Source organism: Bufo bufo, chromosome 7 (assembly GCF_905171765.1).
Source record: "Bufo bufo chromosome 7, aBufBuf1.1, whole genome shotgun sequence".
NCBI classification, from domain to species: Eukaryota; Metazoa; Chordata; class Amphibia; order Anura; family Bufonidae; genus Bufo; species Bufo bufo.
In genome coordinates this window covers 6,632,170-6,650,082 of record NC_053395.1, presented here as the reverse complement: position 1 = coordinate 6,650,082, position 17,913 = coordinate 6,632,170, and the positions used below count along the sequence as shown (strand labels likewise).

Below are 17,913 nucleotides of genomic sequence, written 5' to 3'. Positions count from 1 at the left end.
TGTACAAGAATATAACTACTATAATACTGCCTCATATGTACAAGAATATAACTACTATAATACTGCTCCTATGTACAAGAATATAACTACTATAATACTGCTCCTATGTCCAAGAATATAACTACTATAATACTGCCTCCTATATACAAGAATATAACTACTATAATACTGCTCCTATGTACAAGAATATAACTACTATAATACTGCTCCTATGTACAAGAATATAACTACTATAATACTGCTCCTATGTACAAGAATATAACTACTATAATACTGCTCCTATGTACAAGAATATAACTACTATAATACTGCTCCTATGTACAAGAATATAACTACTATAATACTGCTCCTATATACAAGAATATATCTACTATAATACTGCTCCCTATGTACAAGAATATAACTACTATAATACTGCTCCTATGTACAAGAATATAACTACTATAATACTGCCTCCTATGTACAAGAATATAACTACTATAATACTGCTCCTATGTACAAGAATATAACTACTATAATACTGCTCCTATGTACAAGAATATAACTACTATAATACTGCTCCTATGTACAAGAATATAACTACTATAATACTGTCTCCTATGTACAAGAATATAACTACTATAATACTGCTCCTATGTACAAGAATATAACTACTATAATACTGCTCCTATGTACAAGAATATAACTACTATAATACTGCTCCTATGTACAGGAATATAACTACTATAATACTGCTCCTATGTACAAGAATATAACTACTATAATACTGCTCCTATGTACAAGAATATAACTACTATAATACTGCCTCCTATGTACAAGAATATAACTACTATAATACTGCTCCTATGTACAAGAATATAACTACTATAATACTGCTCCTATGTACAAGAATATAACTACTATAATACTGCTCCTATGTACAAGAATATAACTACTATAATACTGCCTCCTATGTACAAGAATATAACTACTATAATACTGCTCCTATGTACAAGAATATAACTACTATAATACTGCTCCTATGTACAAGAATATAACTACTATAATACTGCTCCTATGTACAAGAATATAACTACTATAATACTGCTCCTATGTACAAGAATATAACTACTATAATACTGCCCCTATGTACAAGAATATAACTACTATAATACTGCTCCTATGTACAAGAATATAACTACTATAATACTGCTCCTATGTACAAGAATATAACTACTATAATACTGCCCCTATGTACAAGAATATAACTACTATAATACTGCTCCTATGTACAAGAATATAACTACTATAATACTGCCTCCTATGTACAAGAATATAACTACTATAATACTGCTCCTATGTACAAGAATATAACTACTATAATACTGCTCCTATGTACAAGAATATATCTACTATAATACTGCTCCTATGTACAAGAATATAACTTCTATAATACTGCTCCTGATAAATTAGATATTGGAACAGTCAGAAAAGATCGTGCTGGGGTTGATGCTTCAGGTTCAGGTCTTTCTATTTCTGATGTGATTCATTTTGTGCATTGAAATCTGGAACAATGGACGGTGACGGTAGAGATGATGCACAGAGGTGACACTACATCGTCTCTGCTGCTCTTTGCTGCTAGCACGTGTTCGCTTATTGTTTGTAAATTTACAGAGAAGATGAAGGTGAAGAAACATCCAGCCCTCGTGGCTCCAGGACGGGTCCGGTGACATTCCAGCATCCAGGACCTCCACTCGACAAGGTATTTCAGGAGAGAGAGAGAAGAGATGAGTCTGGCATCTGCAGAGCATCTCTCAGCAGCACCGAAGCGAAGATGATGAGAGTCCTGTTTATTCTTCTGCTGACTGGTGAGTGCAGAGATAATCATTATGATTGTAACTAATGGAGAACATGCAGTCCTCTGTAGAAGACTACAATCTATTGTCCCCTGTTATCAGCCATTTCAGAAGGGAGAGGATGACTGTAGTGTTCTTCAATGGGGGATGTGACATGAAGTGCGGGGACCTCCCCTCGCCATGATCACGTCACATATCTTTACTGCTGGGACCCTCCAGAGACATGGACTGGTACGTCGGGCTGTGGTGATGGCTTCTTCTAGGTCTTTCTATTGAGTACTACTCCCATCATGCACTGCGGAGCTTTGTATGGTAAGGCTGTGAGACATTCAGTCCATGTCTGTGGTGGTCCTCTCCGTAGTGAGGCATCTTTGGAATCTATGAACTCTTAGACCAGATTATAAGTTCTTGGGCACAGAGGCTGATGAACAGTACTGTATACACATCTCTCCACAGTATACAGTCAGGTCCATAAATATTGGGACATCGACACAATTCTAACATTTTTGGCTCTATACACCACCACAATGGATTTGAAATGAAACGGACAAGATGTGCTTTACCTGCAGACTGTCAGCTGTAATTTGAGGGTATTTACATCCAAATCAGGTGAATGGTGCAGGGATTACAACAGTTTGCATATGTGCCTCCCACTTGTTAAGGGATCAAAAGTAATGGGACAATTGTCTTCTCAGCTGTTCCATGGCCAGGTGTGTGTTATTCCCTCATTATCCCAATTACAATGAGCAGATAAAAGGTCCAGAGGTCATTTCCAGTCTGCTATTTGCATTTGGAATCTGTTGCTGTCAACTCTCAAGATGAGATCCAAAGAGCTGTCACTATCAGTGAAGCAAGCCATCATTAGGCTGAAAAAACACAACAAACCCATCAGAGAGATAGCAAAAACATTAGGCCTGGCCAAAACAACTGTTTGGAACATTCTTAAAAAGAAGGAACGCACCGGTGAGCTCAGCAACACCAAAAGACCCGGAAGACCACGGAAAACAACTGTGGTGGATGACCGAATAATTCTTTCCCTGGTGAAGAAAACGCCCTTCACAACAGTTGGCCAGATCAAGAACACTCTCCAGGAGGTAGGTGTATGTGTGTCAGAGTCAGCAATCAGGAGAAGACTTCACCAGAGTGAATACAGAGGGTTCACCACAAGATGGAAACCATTGGTGAGCCTCAAAAACGGGAAGGACAGATTAGAGTTTGCCAAACGACATCTAAAAAAGCCTTCACAGTTCTGGAACAACATCCTATGGACAGATGAGACCAAGATCAACTTGTACCAGAGTGATGGGAAGAGAAGAGGATGGAGAAGGAAAGGAACTGCTCATGATCCTAAGCATACCACCTCATCAGTGAAGCATGGTGGTGGTAGTGTCATGGCGTGGGCATGTATGGCTGCCAATGGAACTGCTTCTCTTGTATTTATTGATGATGTGACTGCTGACAAAAGCATCAGGATGAATTCTGAAGTGTTTCGAGCAATATTATCTGCTCATATTCAGCCAAATGCTTCAGAACTCATTGGATGGCGCTTCACAGTGCAGATGGACAATGACCCAAAGCATACTGCAAAAGCAACCAAATAGTTTAAGGGAAAGAAGTGGAATGTTCTGCAATGGCCAAGTCAATCACCGGACCTGAATCCGATTGAGCATTTCACTTGCTGAAGACAAAACTGAAGGGAAAATGGCCCAAGAACAAGCAGGAACTGAAGACAGTTGCAGTAGAGGCCTGGCAGAGCATCACCAGGGATGAGACCCAGCGTCTGGTGATGTCTATGCGTTCCAGACTTCAGGCTGTAATTGACTGCAAAGGATTTGCAACCAAGTATTAAAAAGTGAAAGTTTGATTTATGATTATTATTCTGTCCCATTACTTTTGGTCCCTTAACAAGTGGGAGGCACATATGCAAACTGCTGTAATTCCTGCACCGTTCACCTGGTTTGGATGTAAATACCTCACATTACAGCTGACAGTCTGCAGGTAAAGCACATCTTGTTCATTTCATTTCAAATCCATTGTGGTGGTGTATAGAGCCAAAAATGTTAGAATTGTGTCAATGTCCCAATATTTATGGACCTGACTGTATATGGGACTGGGTGCCATATTGGGGGAAAAGACCACCCGCCTGGCTCTTACACTGGCACAGGGTGGCTGTTACAGATTTTCATTAGGTACCATGTTCTGCCTCTTGTATACAGCAGGGGGCACAATACTCCACATTCACCTGTAATTACTCTACAATGTCAACCTTCTCTTGTTTCTTCTCCCCCAGTCCTCCCAGCAGTCGTGCTCCCCGAACGGCCGCTTCCCCCCGTCTGCGGCTCTCCGGTGTTCTCCAGGAGGATAATCGGAGGAACGGATGCAGCAGAAGGAGCCTGGCCCTGGCAGGCCAGTATACTGTACAACTGGAGCCCGGTCTGTGGGGGGTCCCTGATCACCAACCAGTGGGTGCTCAGCGCCGCGCACTGCTTCTCCCCGTGAGTCACCCCTCTAAAATATATAGATGTGCGATACTGTCTGCTGAGCCGTGTATCTAATCCTATCATGTGTGATACTGTCTGCTGAGCTGTGTATCTAATCCTATCCTGTGTGATACTGACTGCTGAGCTGTGTATCTAATCCTATCCTGTGTGATACTGACTGCTGAGCTGTGTATCTAATCCTATCATGTGTGATACTGTCTGCTGAGCTGTGTATCTAATCCTATCCTGTGTGATACTGACTGCTGAGCTGTGTATCTAATCCTATCTTGTGTGATACTGCCTGCTGAGCTGTGTATCTAATCCTATTCTGTATTATACTGTCTGCTGAGCTGTGTATCTAATCCTATTCTGTATTATACTGTCTGCTGAGCTGTGTATCTAATCCTATCCTGTGTGATACTGACTGCCGAGCTGTGTATCTAATCCTATCTTGTGTGATACTGTCTGCTGAGCTGTGTATCTAATCCTATTCTGTATTATACTGTCTGCTGAGCTGTGTATCTAATCCTGTCATGTGTGATACAGTCTGCTGAGCTGTGTATCTAATCCTATTCTGTATTATACTGTCTGCTGAGCTGTGTATCTAATCCTGTCATGTGTGATGCTGTCTGCTGAGCTGTGTATCTAATCCTACCCTGTGTGATACTGTCTGCTGAGCTGTGTATCTAATCCTACCCTGTGTGATACAGTTTGCTGAGCTGTGTATCTGATTCTATCCTGTGTGATACTGTCTGCTGAGCTGTGTATCTAATCCTACCCTGTGTGATACTGTCTGCTGAGCTGTGTATCTAATCCTACCCTGTGTGATACAGTTTGCTGAGCTGTGTATCTGATTCTATCCTGTGTGATACTGTCTGCTGAGCTGTGTATCTAATCCTATCCTGTGTGATACTGTCTGCTGAGCTGTGTATCTAATCCTATCCTGTGTGATACAGTCTGCTGAGCTGGGTATCTGATTCTATTATGTGTGATACTGTAGTAGTAGTAATAGTAATATTAATAGTAGTAGCGGTGGTGGTAGTTGAAATAGTAGTAATAGTCAGGGCCGTCTTTAATATTGATTGGACCCTGGGCAAAAATTTACTTTGGCCCTCTGGATCCCGCCTTCCCACACCCTAGCATTCAATCACGCCCTCCACCACAACACACACTAAAAAAATCCACACATCTGGTAGAGTCCAGTGAATGACTGTAAATACTTCCAGTTCTGAAGACTCCAGCGGCTCAGGATCAGTGCTCGGGGCAGATGGGCTCAGGCTGGAGGTGGGCACCGCTCTGCAGGAAGGAGACCGGGGCTCGGCTCACCCTAGCGTTACAGTGCACCCCAGAGTATGCAGTATAGCACCCTATAGTATACAGCAACCCACAGTATACAGTATAGCACCCTATAGTATACAACACCCCACAGTATATAGTAGAGCAGTATAGCACCCCACAGTATACAGCACCCCACAGTATACATCACCCAAAACTATACACTATACAGTACCACACACTATACAGTACAGCAGTATAGCACTCCACAATATACAGAACCTCACAGTATACAGAATACAGCAACCCAAACTATACAGAATACCACACCTCACAGTATACAGCACCCCAAAATATACAGCCTCCCACAGTATAAAGCACCTCACAATATACAGTATACAGCACCCCACAGTATACAGCACCCCACAGTATATAGTAGAGCAGTATAGCACCCCAAAATATACAGCCCCCCATAGTATACAGCACCCCATAGTATACAGTAGAGCAGTATAGCACCCCACAGTATACAGTAGAGCAGTATAGCACCCCACAGTATACAGTACCCCACATTATACAGCCCCCTACAATATACAGCACCCTATAGTATACAGTAGAGCAGTATAGCACCCCACAGTATACAGTAGCTTACAGTATATTAGTATAACAGTCCCTGTCACCTTTTCCTGATGTAATCTTCACAAAAAAAGCTCCACAGTTAAGGCAAACTTCTCCTGCAGCAACACTCCTGGTAGAAAGGACCTTTAATGACCTCAGAGCCATGTGACCAGTAATATTGCTAGGTTACTGGTCACATGGTGATGATGTCATCTAAGGTCCTAGAGAATCACAGCTCTCACAGTACGCTGCCTGGAGTGCCGGCAGGAAGGCATGGCAGCACCCCCTGTGTAGCTGACAGCCTGATACTCGGGGCAGTGGCTAGCAGGGCTCAAGAGGCAGCTGCCTTGGCCCCCCCAGGAGCAACTAGGCCCGGGGCATCTGCCCCTTTTGCCCCTTGTTAAAGATGGCCCTGGTAATAGTTAAAGTAGTAGTAGCAGCAGTAATAGTAGTGGTGATAGTAGTAGTAGTAGTAGTAGTAGTAGTAGTAGTGGTCATAGTAGTAGTAGTAGTAGTAGTGGTCATAGTAGTAGTAGCAGCAGTAATAGTAGTGGTGATAGTAGTAGTAGTAGTAGTAGTAGTGGTGATAGTAGTAGTAGCAGCAGTAATAGTAGTGGTGATAGTAGTAGTAGTAGTAGTGGTGATAGTAGTAGTAGCAGCAGTAATAGTAGTAGTAGTAGTAGTAGTAGTAGTAGTAGTGGTGATAGTAGTAGTAGCAGCAGTAATAGTAGTAGTAGTAGTAGTAGTAGTAGCAGTATAGTGGTTGCAGTCAGGGGCATAGCTACAGTATAGGGGAAGCGGCTGCTTTGTGGCCCATCCAAAAGTAAGGCTTAAAGACTTTATTGTCAGAGCCCCTCAGCAGTATTATACCCTGACATTATATACACGTTGCAGGAAACGGACAGAGTGGCTGCCGGGCCTGTCTTGACCAACCACAGGAGTGAGGGTTTTACACTAGGAAGGGGATTGCAAACAAGTTGCTGGGGGAGGGGGGCTCCGTTTAAAAATATGCTGTCGGACCTAGTCATTTCTAGTTATGCCACTAGTTGTAGTAGTAGTAGTAGCAGTGGTAGTAGTGGTGGTAGTAGTAGCAGTAGTAGCAGTTCTAGTAGTAGTAGTAAAGTGGTTGTATTAGTAGTAGAAGAAGCAGTGGTGATGGTAGTAGAAGTAGTTAGTAAAAGTAGCAGTAGCAACGTGATAGTAGTAGTAGTAGTAATAGTAGTTCAAGTAGTAGTGGTGCTGGTAGTAGTATTAATAGTGGTGTAAGTTGTAGTAGTAGTTTCTTCTCTGTACATTTCTCCGGTGTTTCTTCTCTGTACATTTCTCCGGTGTTTCTTCTCTGTACATTTCTCAGGTGTTTCTTCTCTGTACATTTCTCCGATGTTTCTTCTCTGTACATTTCTCCGGTGTTTCTTCTCTGTACATTTCTCCGGTGTTTCTTCTCTGTACATTTCTCCGGTGTTTCTTCTCTGTACATTTCTATGGTGTTTCTTCTCTGTACATTTCTCCGGTGTTTCTTCTCTGTACATTTCTCCGATGTTTCTTCTCTGTACATTTCTCCGGTGTTTCTTCTCTGTACATTTCTCAGGTGTTTCTTCTCTGTACATTTCTCCGGTGTTTCTTCTCTGTACGTTTCTCCGGTGTTTCTTCTCTGTACATTTCTCCGGTGTTTCTTCTCTGTACATTTCTCTGGTGTTTCTTCTCTGTACATTTCTCTGGTGTTTCTTCTCTGTACGTTTCTCCGGTGTTTCTTCTCTGTACATTTCTCCGGTGTTTCTTCTCTGTACATTTCTCCGGTGTTTCTTCTCTGTACGTTTCTCCAGTGTTTCTTCTCTGTACGTTTCTCCAGTGTTTCTTCTCTGTACATTTCTCCGGTGTTTCTTCTCTGTACGTTTCTCCGGTGTTTCTTCTCTGTACATTTCTCTGGTGTTTCTTCTCTGTACATTTCTCTGGTGTTTCTTCTCTGTACATTTCTCCGGTGTTTCTTCTCTGTACATTTCTCTGGTGTTTCTTCTCTGTACGTTTCTCCGGTGTTTCTTCTCTGTTCATTTCTCCGGTGTTTCTTCTCTGTACATTTCTCCGGTGTTTCTTCTCTGTACGTTTCTCCGGTGTTTCTTCTCTGTACATTTCTCCGATGTTTCTTCTCTGTACATGTCTCCGGTGTTTCTTCTCTGTACATTTCTCCGGTGTTTCTTCTCTGTACATTTCTCCGGTGTTTCTTCTCTGTACATTTCTCCGGTGTTTCTTCTCTGTGCGTTTCTCTGTGTTTCTTTTCTGTACATTTCTCAGGTGTTTCTTCTCTGTACGTTTCTCCGGTGTTTCTTCTCTGTACATTTCTCCGGTGTTTCTTCTCTGTACATTTCTCCGGTGTTTCTTCTCTGTACATTTCTCCGGTGTTTCTTCTCTGTACATTTCTCTGGTGTTTCTTCTCTATACATTTCTCTGGTGTTTCTTCTCTGTGCGTTTCTCGGTGTTTCTTTTCTGTACATGTCTCTGTTCATTTCTCTGGTGTTTTTTTCTTTACATTTCTCTGTTGTTTTTCTCTGTACATTTGGATTTGTATGGATCCTGGGAGTTGCCGCTTTTTATTATATTTCCTCCTTTTTTTACTAAATATACTAAATTTACTATATTGTGAACAGTTCTACAAATTTCTTATTGACCTAGGTGTTATTTTATCTATATTTCAAGAATCGTGTTTCCTGTCAATGAATAGATTTTTTCCTGTTTACATTCAAGCTTCTCTGCACCTAGTCCTAATCACACAACTAAGGGTTTGTTACAATGTGTCAGTGAAAGTGAATGTATCAGTCTGAAGTTCCAGGATTTTTATTTGACAGGAAATTGTTAAGACTGAATACAATAGTGGCAAATCCATTGCCAGGAATAAACTCATGGCCAAGAGGCCTACAAGACGATGATTACTGTGACTTGGGATGTGACTGGAGGATAAGGTGTTACTTAAAACCAATAGAAGCTTGGTTGCTCTGCTTGGCCGAGGCAGGTGCAGACATCATCCCGGTAACAGTGCTAACACCTTGTTTCTGCTCCTTTTAGATCCTCATCCCCCTCACTGTACACCATCTACCTGGGGGTCTACAAGCTGGACCTCCCCAATTCTAATGCGCTGCTAGCTAATGTGGACAGTCTGGTTATCCACCCCCAGTACACAGGTCCTGGAAGCAGTGGAGATATTGCTCTGGTCCACCTCTCCAGACCGATCACCTTCACCCAGTACATTCGCCCAGTGTGTATACCATCTGCTTCCATGGTCTTCCCACCAGGATCCAGCTGCTATGTTACAGGATGGGGCCGGACAAAGTCTGATGGTGAGTAACTACAGTGACCCTCAGCCAGAGTTTTACTCCAGATCCTCCCTATCTGTATAGTGGAGCCCCCTCTATTCTCCATCTTCCCCCTTTCTACATGCTAGCCTTGCTTTCCCAACGTGGTGCTTTCTCTTAGCCTTGTTCTTTTTCCTCTAAAAATCTCTAGAGGCGGTAGATCCTATCCTATAAAATATTCCTCAGCTGCTGCAGAACTTCTTTGATAGAAAGAGGAGGAGTTCCATGAAGTTTCTCCTTCCTCATCTCAAAGAGGTTCTGCAGCAGCTGCCTTAAAAAGTTAGAATAACACATGTCTAATTTTAATATGCAAAGTTTTTATGTTTTTAGTCATTTTATGGGAATGTTGCCATTGGGGGGGGGCCGTGGCTCTCAAAGCAGGGGTCATCATTGTGACGTCTGATTTATGAGCCCTAATCTTATAATATCCAGTGTATGTAATCTCTTCGTCCTCACACTGTGCCTCTGTTGTAGGTGTTCTTCATGTTTTGGTTGTTATATGGGAATGTTTCCATTGGGGGGCGCCGTGGCTCTCAAAGCAGTGGTCATCATTGTGACGTCTGATTTATGAGCCGTAATCTTATAATATCCAGTCTATGTAATCTCTTCGTCCTCACACTGTGCCTCTGTAGGTGTTCTTCATGTTTTGGTTGTTATATGGGAATGCTGCCACTAGGGGGCGGTGTAGCTCTCAGAGCAGTAGTCATCGTAGTCATTCATGAGCTCCAATCTTATAATATCCAGTCTATGTAATCTGTCCTTCTTGCGCCTGTTGATGTCTCATTTATGGGCCTAATCTCCAAGTAATCTCCTGTTACACCTTCCACCAGGTTATCTTCTCCCATGAGACTTCTCTGCGCTGCGGTTACCGGTGATGAGACAGGGCACAGTCCGGGCGCGGTGCCAGTTGTTAGTAGTAGCTGGCATGGCGCCTGGAATGTCTCCTGTATCATTAGAATTATTTCTGCTTCCCTCAGACTGAAGCTTCTGTTTGTTTGCTTGGGGCAGAGGCTCATGTGGAATATTGGGGGAAGAGTTGGAGTTTTGGTGGTGGGCAGTTGAGGCCACGTTGAGGACCTCTGGAGGATCACCATTGGGTTCCATGCAGTAGGACTGCTCATTGCTTCACTTGTGTCTCTGCAGAATTCCTGGCGTCCCCTAAGACCCTTCAGCAGCTGATGCTTCCCCTGATCAGCAGGGAGTCCTGTGACCAGATGTACCACATAGGCTCAGGTACCGGAGCCAGCGTGGCCATCATCAAGAGTGACCAAATCTGTGCTGGGTACCAAGCTGGACAGAGAGATTCCTGCATTGTAAGTCCTAGAAATCTGATCTGGGGCCTGAATCTCGTCTCGTTACGTTGTATTTATTTCATCCTTTGTTGATACAATGTTGCTGTTTTGTTACCTGGGAACATCAGACATTTTTATGCAGATCTAAGGGCTCTTTCACACTTGCGTTGTTCTGTTCCAGAATAGAGTTCCGTCGTCGGGGCTCTATGCCGGAAGAATCCTGATCAGGATTATCCCCATGCATTCTGAATGGAGAGAAATCCGTTCAGGATGCCTTCAGTTCCGGAACGGAAAGTTTTTTGGCCGGAGAAAATACCGCAGCATGCTGCGCTTTTTGCTCCGGTCAAAAATCCTGAACACTTGCCGCAAGGCATTAATCCGGATCCGGCCTTAAGCTAAACGTCGTTTCGGCGCATTACCGGATCCGACGTTTAGCTTTTTCTGAATAGCTACCATGGCTGCCAGGACGCTAAAGTCCTGTTTGCCATGGTAAAGTGTAGTGGGGAGTGGGGGAGCAGTATACTTACCGTCCGTGCGGCTCCCGGGGCACTTCAGAGGGACGTCAGGGCGCCCCACGCGCATGGATGACGTGTCGCATGGATCACGTCATCCATGCGCATGGGGCGCTCTGACGTCATTCTGGAGCGCGCCGGGAGCCGCACGGACGGTAAGTATAATGCTCCCCCGCTCCCCACTACTACTACGGCAACCAGGACTTTAATAGCGTCCTGGCTGCCATAGTAACACTGAACGCATTTTGAAGACGGATCCGTCTTCAAATGCTTTCAGTTCACTGTTCACTGTTACGGGCACTTCCGGCAAATGGAGTACACGACGGATCCGGACAACGCAAGTGTGAAAGAGGCCTTAAGGCTCTCATATATTACTTATGTTCAAACATGGTTCCCCATTTCCCCGTGACGGGACAAGCTGAGCCTCTACGTGTAGAAGTAAGATTAACCGTCTGTCCAGGTCCCCGGACCGGAGCTCTCTGGCCTTCACTCTGGAGGGACATTTGACAGTAGAAGGTTATGAACACAATGGAAGGATCGAGAATCTCCACCGATCATGAGGAGCAATCAGGATTGATCTTATTATTACCACAATGCATTTCAGGCCCAGATTGGTTTCTGGTTGGCACCAGTCCTGAAATGCAGTTAAATGTTGAAAATACATCAACCACTACTCCACTCATCATATTCTTTCCTCCTGATCATCCTGGAAAGTAGTGATTCCTCTACTGTAGTACTGGCAGATTCATTCCTGTTGACTAGATCACTGTTGACTAGATCACTATTCCCTAGGTCACTTTTCACCAGTTAAACATTCATTAGGAAACTATTTATCGAGATCAATATTCAATAGGTAATGATTCAGTAGGTAACGATTCAACAGTTCACTGTTCATCTAGATCACTGTTTACCATATCACTATTCACCAGATCACTATTCAGCTAGATCTTTATTCACTAGGTCACTATTCATCTAGATTACTATTCACTAGGTCACTATTTACCAGGTCACTATTCCTCTAGATCTTTATTCACCAAATCACTATTCCTCTAGATCTTTATTCACTAGGTCACTATTCACCAGGTTACTAGTCACTAGGTCACTATTCCTCTAGATTACTATTCACTAGGTCACTATTCCTCTAGATTACTATTCACTAGGTCACTATTTATCAGGTCACTATTCCTCTAGATCTTTATTCACCAGGTCATTATTTATCAGGTCACTATTCCTCTTGATCTTTATTCACCAGGTCACTATTCACCAGGTCATTATTTACCATGTCACTATTCATCTAGATCTTTATTCACCAGGTCACTATTCATCTAGATCTTTATTCACTAGGTCACTATTCACCAGGTCATTATTTACCAGGTCACTATTCCTCTAGATCTTTATTCACCAAATCACTATTCCTCTAGATCTTTATTCACTAGGTCACTATTCACCAGGTTACTAGTCACTAGGTCATTATTCCTCTAGATTACTATTCACTAGGTCACTATTCACCAGGTCATTATTTATCAGGTCACTATTCCTCTAGATCTTTATTCACCAGGTGACTATTCACTGGGTCACTATTCACCAGATCACTATTCATCTAGATCACTGTAACGGTCCGTTTCAGCAGACAAGGGGTTAAAATCCGTTTAGGCGATGTGCCCCTTTCTAAGAGACGGGCCCAGCTACTGCAGAACACCAAACGACAGAACTGGATACAAAGTAGCACTCCAAACTGGAACCTCACGAATAGCTGCTAGCAGACGAACAGGGATCGGCTTACACTTCTGGCAATCGGTCTTCTAACAGCATACAGTGAATCCCCCCAATAACGAGACAAGGCTCCGTGTTGAGGGTCAAGCAGTGGTCTGACTGTACTTCACGTACAGCCTCTTTTATTCATAAACCACAAACATAGTACTGCCCAAGAGGCCAGCAGCCAGTCCTTCCCAAAACCCAGTGGCGAGGTTGGTTTTACCACACATCTCCCCCCCCCAGGGAAGACTAACCAGATACCTGACCTCACGCCGGTCGGTACCTGAGTTAGTCTGGCAGCCCACCCACAACCCAATACTGGACCTGTTGAATTTAGTAGCCTGTCTCTGTCCAGTGAGTCCACCAAGGTTATGTTGGAAGCTGGTACTCCCAGTCTCTGTGTTGCTCCCTGGCTTGGAGTCTGGTTGTTGGAGGGGGAGACCGACTGTCTCTACCCCCTGTGCGTTAAGCTGCCGCTGGGGAGAGGGGGTAACGAGCTCCTCTCCCATACATACTTCCAGCCGCTGGGGAGGGCGACCGACTGTCTCCGCTCCCAATACAGTGTCCTGCTGCTGGGGAAAGGAGACTGGGCTCTCTATTCCCTGCTGGGCACTCTGCCGCTGGGGGACAGGACCGACTGTCTCTGCCCCCTGTAACTCCGCCTGCCGCTGGGGAATGGAGACTGGGCTCCCAATTCCCAAAAAATCATGCTGCTGCTGGGGGGCAGGAACAACTACCTCTGCCCCCTGTAACTCAGCCTGCCGCTGGGGAGGGAGGACGCTGCTCTCCTCTCCCTGCATTTCACACTGCCTTCCCGGCATATCACTCTGCTGCTGGGGGGCAGGAACAACTACCTCTGCCACCTGTAACTTAGCCTGCCGCTGGGGAGGGAGGACGCTGCTCTCCTCTCCCTGCATTTCACACTGCCTTCCCGGCATATCACTCTGCTGCTGGGGGGCAGGAATAACTACCTCTGCCCCCTGTAACTCAGCCTGCCGCTGAGGAGGGAGGACGCTGCTCTCCTCTCCCTGCATTTCACACTGCCTTCCCGACATATCACTCTGCTGCTGGGGGGCAGGAACAACTACCTCTGCCCCCTGTAACTCAGCCTGCCGCTGGGGAGGGAGGACGCTGCTCTCCTCTCCCTGCACTTCACACTGCCGCTGGGGAATGGAGACTGGGTTTGTCACCTTACTGTCCTGCTGAGCCTTCTCACTGGCGTGGAACAGCTGCTGGTAGCCCTGTTCCAGCTCCATCTCCCGGGTCACCAGGTGGACCAGGTCCTGCTCAATCTCATGAGTGTCGTCCCAGTCATTCCTGCTCTCCCTCCATTCCAAGAGATCATGGAACCGGGCTTGTGTAGGGCTCCCAAACTCCAGCTCTGAAAAAGTCTCCCATAACAAGCCAGGACCATCAAACTCCTCTCCCTCCGGCTTGTCATGCTCAGCTGTCCTGGGTAGGTATTGTGCCCCATACCACCAGAGCGCCTGGTAGGCATCTTCCAGCCACAGCTCCCGCCATGCTAGGAGTTCCAATTCCTTTACCCATTCCTCCCGGGGCTGCTCTCCCAGGAAGGGCATCCGCAGGGCTACTCGCTTCTGCAACCGCTGGTCTTCCGTGGGGAGTCTCTCGTCCTGCATATACTCCACAATACCCAGTACCTGGTACCAGATGCCTTTGCGGACTGCATCTCGGTCATCCATGACACCCTCATCGTACTCCACTGCTGTTTCCATTCTGGTGCTGTCAGGGTCGCTGTACTGGGACATGCGTTGCCCTCAAATTGTAATTCCAGGGAATGATGTTTCTTTGTAGCTCTCCTTCTGGGCTGTGGGAACGATCCCACTGCTGCCACCAATGTAACGGTCCGTTTCAGCAGACAAGGGGTTAAAATCCGTTTAGGCGATGTGCCCCTTTCTGAGAGACAGGCCCAGCTACTGCAGAACACCAAACGACCGAACTGGATACAAAGTAGCACTCCAAACTGGAACCTCACGAATAGCTGCTAGCAGACGAACAGGGATCGGCTTACACTTCTGGAAATCGGTCTTCTAACAGCATACAGTGAATCCCCCCAATAACGCGACAAGGCTCCGTGTTGAGGGTCAAGCAGTGGTCTGACTGTACTTCACGTACAGCCTCTTTTATTCATAAACCACAAACATAGTACTGCCCACAGGGGTTTGAAATACATCCAATCAGTAATTTACAACACATACAATGTAACTACAGCAACCAATCGTTCACACCCCCAGAGGACCAGAATGAAGACTGTGACATAGGACAAATACAACATATCCCCACAATGCATCATGGTCTCCTCCTCTCTGTCCCGGAGACAACCTGAGGAGCAATCCAATTATCTCTGAGGACAAAGGGAGATCGCCAATACACATGTGAGGACAACAGAACAGACATCACCCTTTAAACACACAATGGGACAATGGCACAATAGAAACACACCCAGCATTTCCTCCCAAGCTGACAAGTTACACTTATTATAAATTGTTACAACTTTGTGAGTTTACATTGGCCATACATATATCTAACATCAATTTAAACAGTATAACTTTGGGACAAACCTATCCAAAATTCCCTTGAATAGGTTCAGGGGTTTAAAAGTTAGTATATGGCCCATAATCCAGGGGCAAGAGGCCAGCAGCCAGTCCTTCCCAAAACCCAGTGGCGAGGTTGGTTTTACCACAATCACTATTCACCAGATCACTATTCATCTAGATCACTCTTACCAGGTCACTATTCACTAGTTCACAATTTCTTATTTTCACATTCAGCTTCTGCAATAATCATTGTGCACTTTCTATATAATGTGAACTAAACGTGATCCTTTTCTTCCTGTATAGGGAGACTCCGGGGGTCCTCTGGTGTGTAAAATGAATGGGTATTGGTACCAGGCTGGCATTGTGAGCTGGGGAGATGACTGTGCTCTGCCAAACCGCCCGGGAGTCTACACTTTGGTTTCATCCTACGAGTCATGGATCAACTTGTATATTATCAAGAGCTTCTCCTCCTCTTCTCCCAGTCTGGGTGCCTCAGTGCTGCTCCTTTTGGTCTCTCTGATGCTGCACAGTTGATTCACGTCTCCCATGAGGCTAAGGAACCCGAAAAATAACTCTACCTAAATGCCTACAACGGCCGAAGTCACGACTCCAGATAAATGAGTATGGAGATTTATTATAAAGACTAATACTTCATGACTTGGTGAATATTGTGCCTCCTCATCATCGTGTCTCATCTTCATTCTGCCTCTTCGTCTTCATTGTTTCTCCTCATCATCATCATCATCATCATCGTGTCTCATCTTCATCATTACATCTCCTCATCTTCATCGTGTCTCATCTTCATTCTGTCTCCTCATCTTCATTGTCTCTCCTTCTCCTCATCATCATTGTCTCTCATCATTGCATCTCCTCATCTTCATTGTGTCTCATCTTCCTCATCGTCTCCTCATCTTCATTGTCTCTCCTTCTCCTCATCATCATTGTGTCTCATCATTACATCTCCTCATCTTCATCGTGTCTCATCTTCATTCTGTCTCCTCATCTTCATTGTCTCTCCTTCTCCTCATCATCATTTTGTCTCATCATTACATCTCCTCATCTTCATTGTTGTCACGAGTTGGAGGTCCCAGGAGAGACCACCGCGTCGTCATGCAATAAACAAACGGAAATCAGGTACAGACACAAGAGTTTATTGCACAAACAAAACAGGGAAAGCAACACAGATAAAACATGAGCTCTATGTACCGTCAGCACAGTGGTAGAAAACCCCCACTGCGCCACTGTCTAGTAATACTCCAGAGGGGCGTAACTAAGCAACTCCTGGTTTTCACTAGAGCCCTAGATGGTAGGGTTAGACTTAGCCGCAGAAAGTTGCCAGGGTCCACTCTGGAGCGTGACCTAGACAGTGACAGCAGGAGCGAATGGACAACAGGTACCAGAAGGTACCGACGGCACATAGGCAAACATAACAGACAGGTAAATACAAAACAGGGCAAATAATAACACAAGCAGGAGTTCATGCAAGGGAGCAGGAGTGGCAATGAGCAGAGAAGGACTTGCTCCACCAGTAGTAAACTGCATGGCCTTGTCATGCCACTATGCTGCAAAGGCTTGCTGAACACAGACATATGAATACAAAACAGGGCAACTAATAATACAAGCAGGAGTTCACGCAAGGGAGCAGGAGTGGCAATGAGCAGAGAAGGACTTGCTCCACCAGTAGTAAACTGCATGGCCTTGTCATGCCACTCAGCTGCAAAGGCTTGCTGAACACAGACATCAGAATAAACACAAAGTAACTAAAACACAACTGGCAGAACAGAAAGACAGGAAAAAGGACGCAAATGAACAAGTAGGGAAACTCACAGAGCACAGACAGACAGACACAGATCCCATGGGTCAGCAGCATGGGAGAGAAAGTACAAACCAGGAGCAGGACAGGACAAGACAACACACACCAGGAGAGCTGACCCAGAACTGAGGAAACCTCAGCCTTATATACAGGTTCCATGGGTGCAGCAGAGAGACCACACCCATGGAGCAGACAGAGGATTAACTCCTAATAGGAATACAGGGGAGTTAACCCATACAGAACCACAAATACAAAGGAACGGAGCTGCAGCGAGAGCATAGACAGAAGGTCACAGCCAGCGGTAATGACTGTGACAATTGTGTCTCATCTTCCTCATCGTCTCCTCATCTTCATTGTCTCTCCTTCTCCTCATCATCATTGTGTCTCATCTTCCTCATTGTCTCCTCATCTTTCTCATCATTGTGTTACCTCAT

General features: G+C 44.9%; 1 protein-coding gene across 1 annotated transcript in view; it reads left to right on the top strand.

Annotated features, from left to right (window-relative positions):
• LOC121008050 (serine protease 27-like) overlaps window positions 1–16,717 on the top strand; it is a 119,489-nt gene extending 102,772 nt beyond the window's left edge. The window contains exons 2-6 of the mRNA XM_040440327.1: window positions 1,647–1,847; window positions 4,126–4,330; window positions 9,263–9,534; window positions 10,693–10,862; window positions 15,970–16,717. Coding sequence (XP_040296261.1) covers window positions 1,647–1,847; window positions 4,126–4,330; window positions 9,263–9,534; window positions 10,693–10,862; window positions 15,970–16,200 — 1,079 coding nt within the window. The 3' untranslated portion in view covers window positions 16,201–16,717. The remainder of the gene's footprint in view (window positions 1–1,646; window positions 1,848–4,125; window positions 4,331–9,262; window positions 9,535–10,692; window positions 10,863–15,969) is intronic.
• Window positions 16,718–17,913: the final 1,196 nt, after the last annotated feature.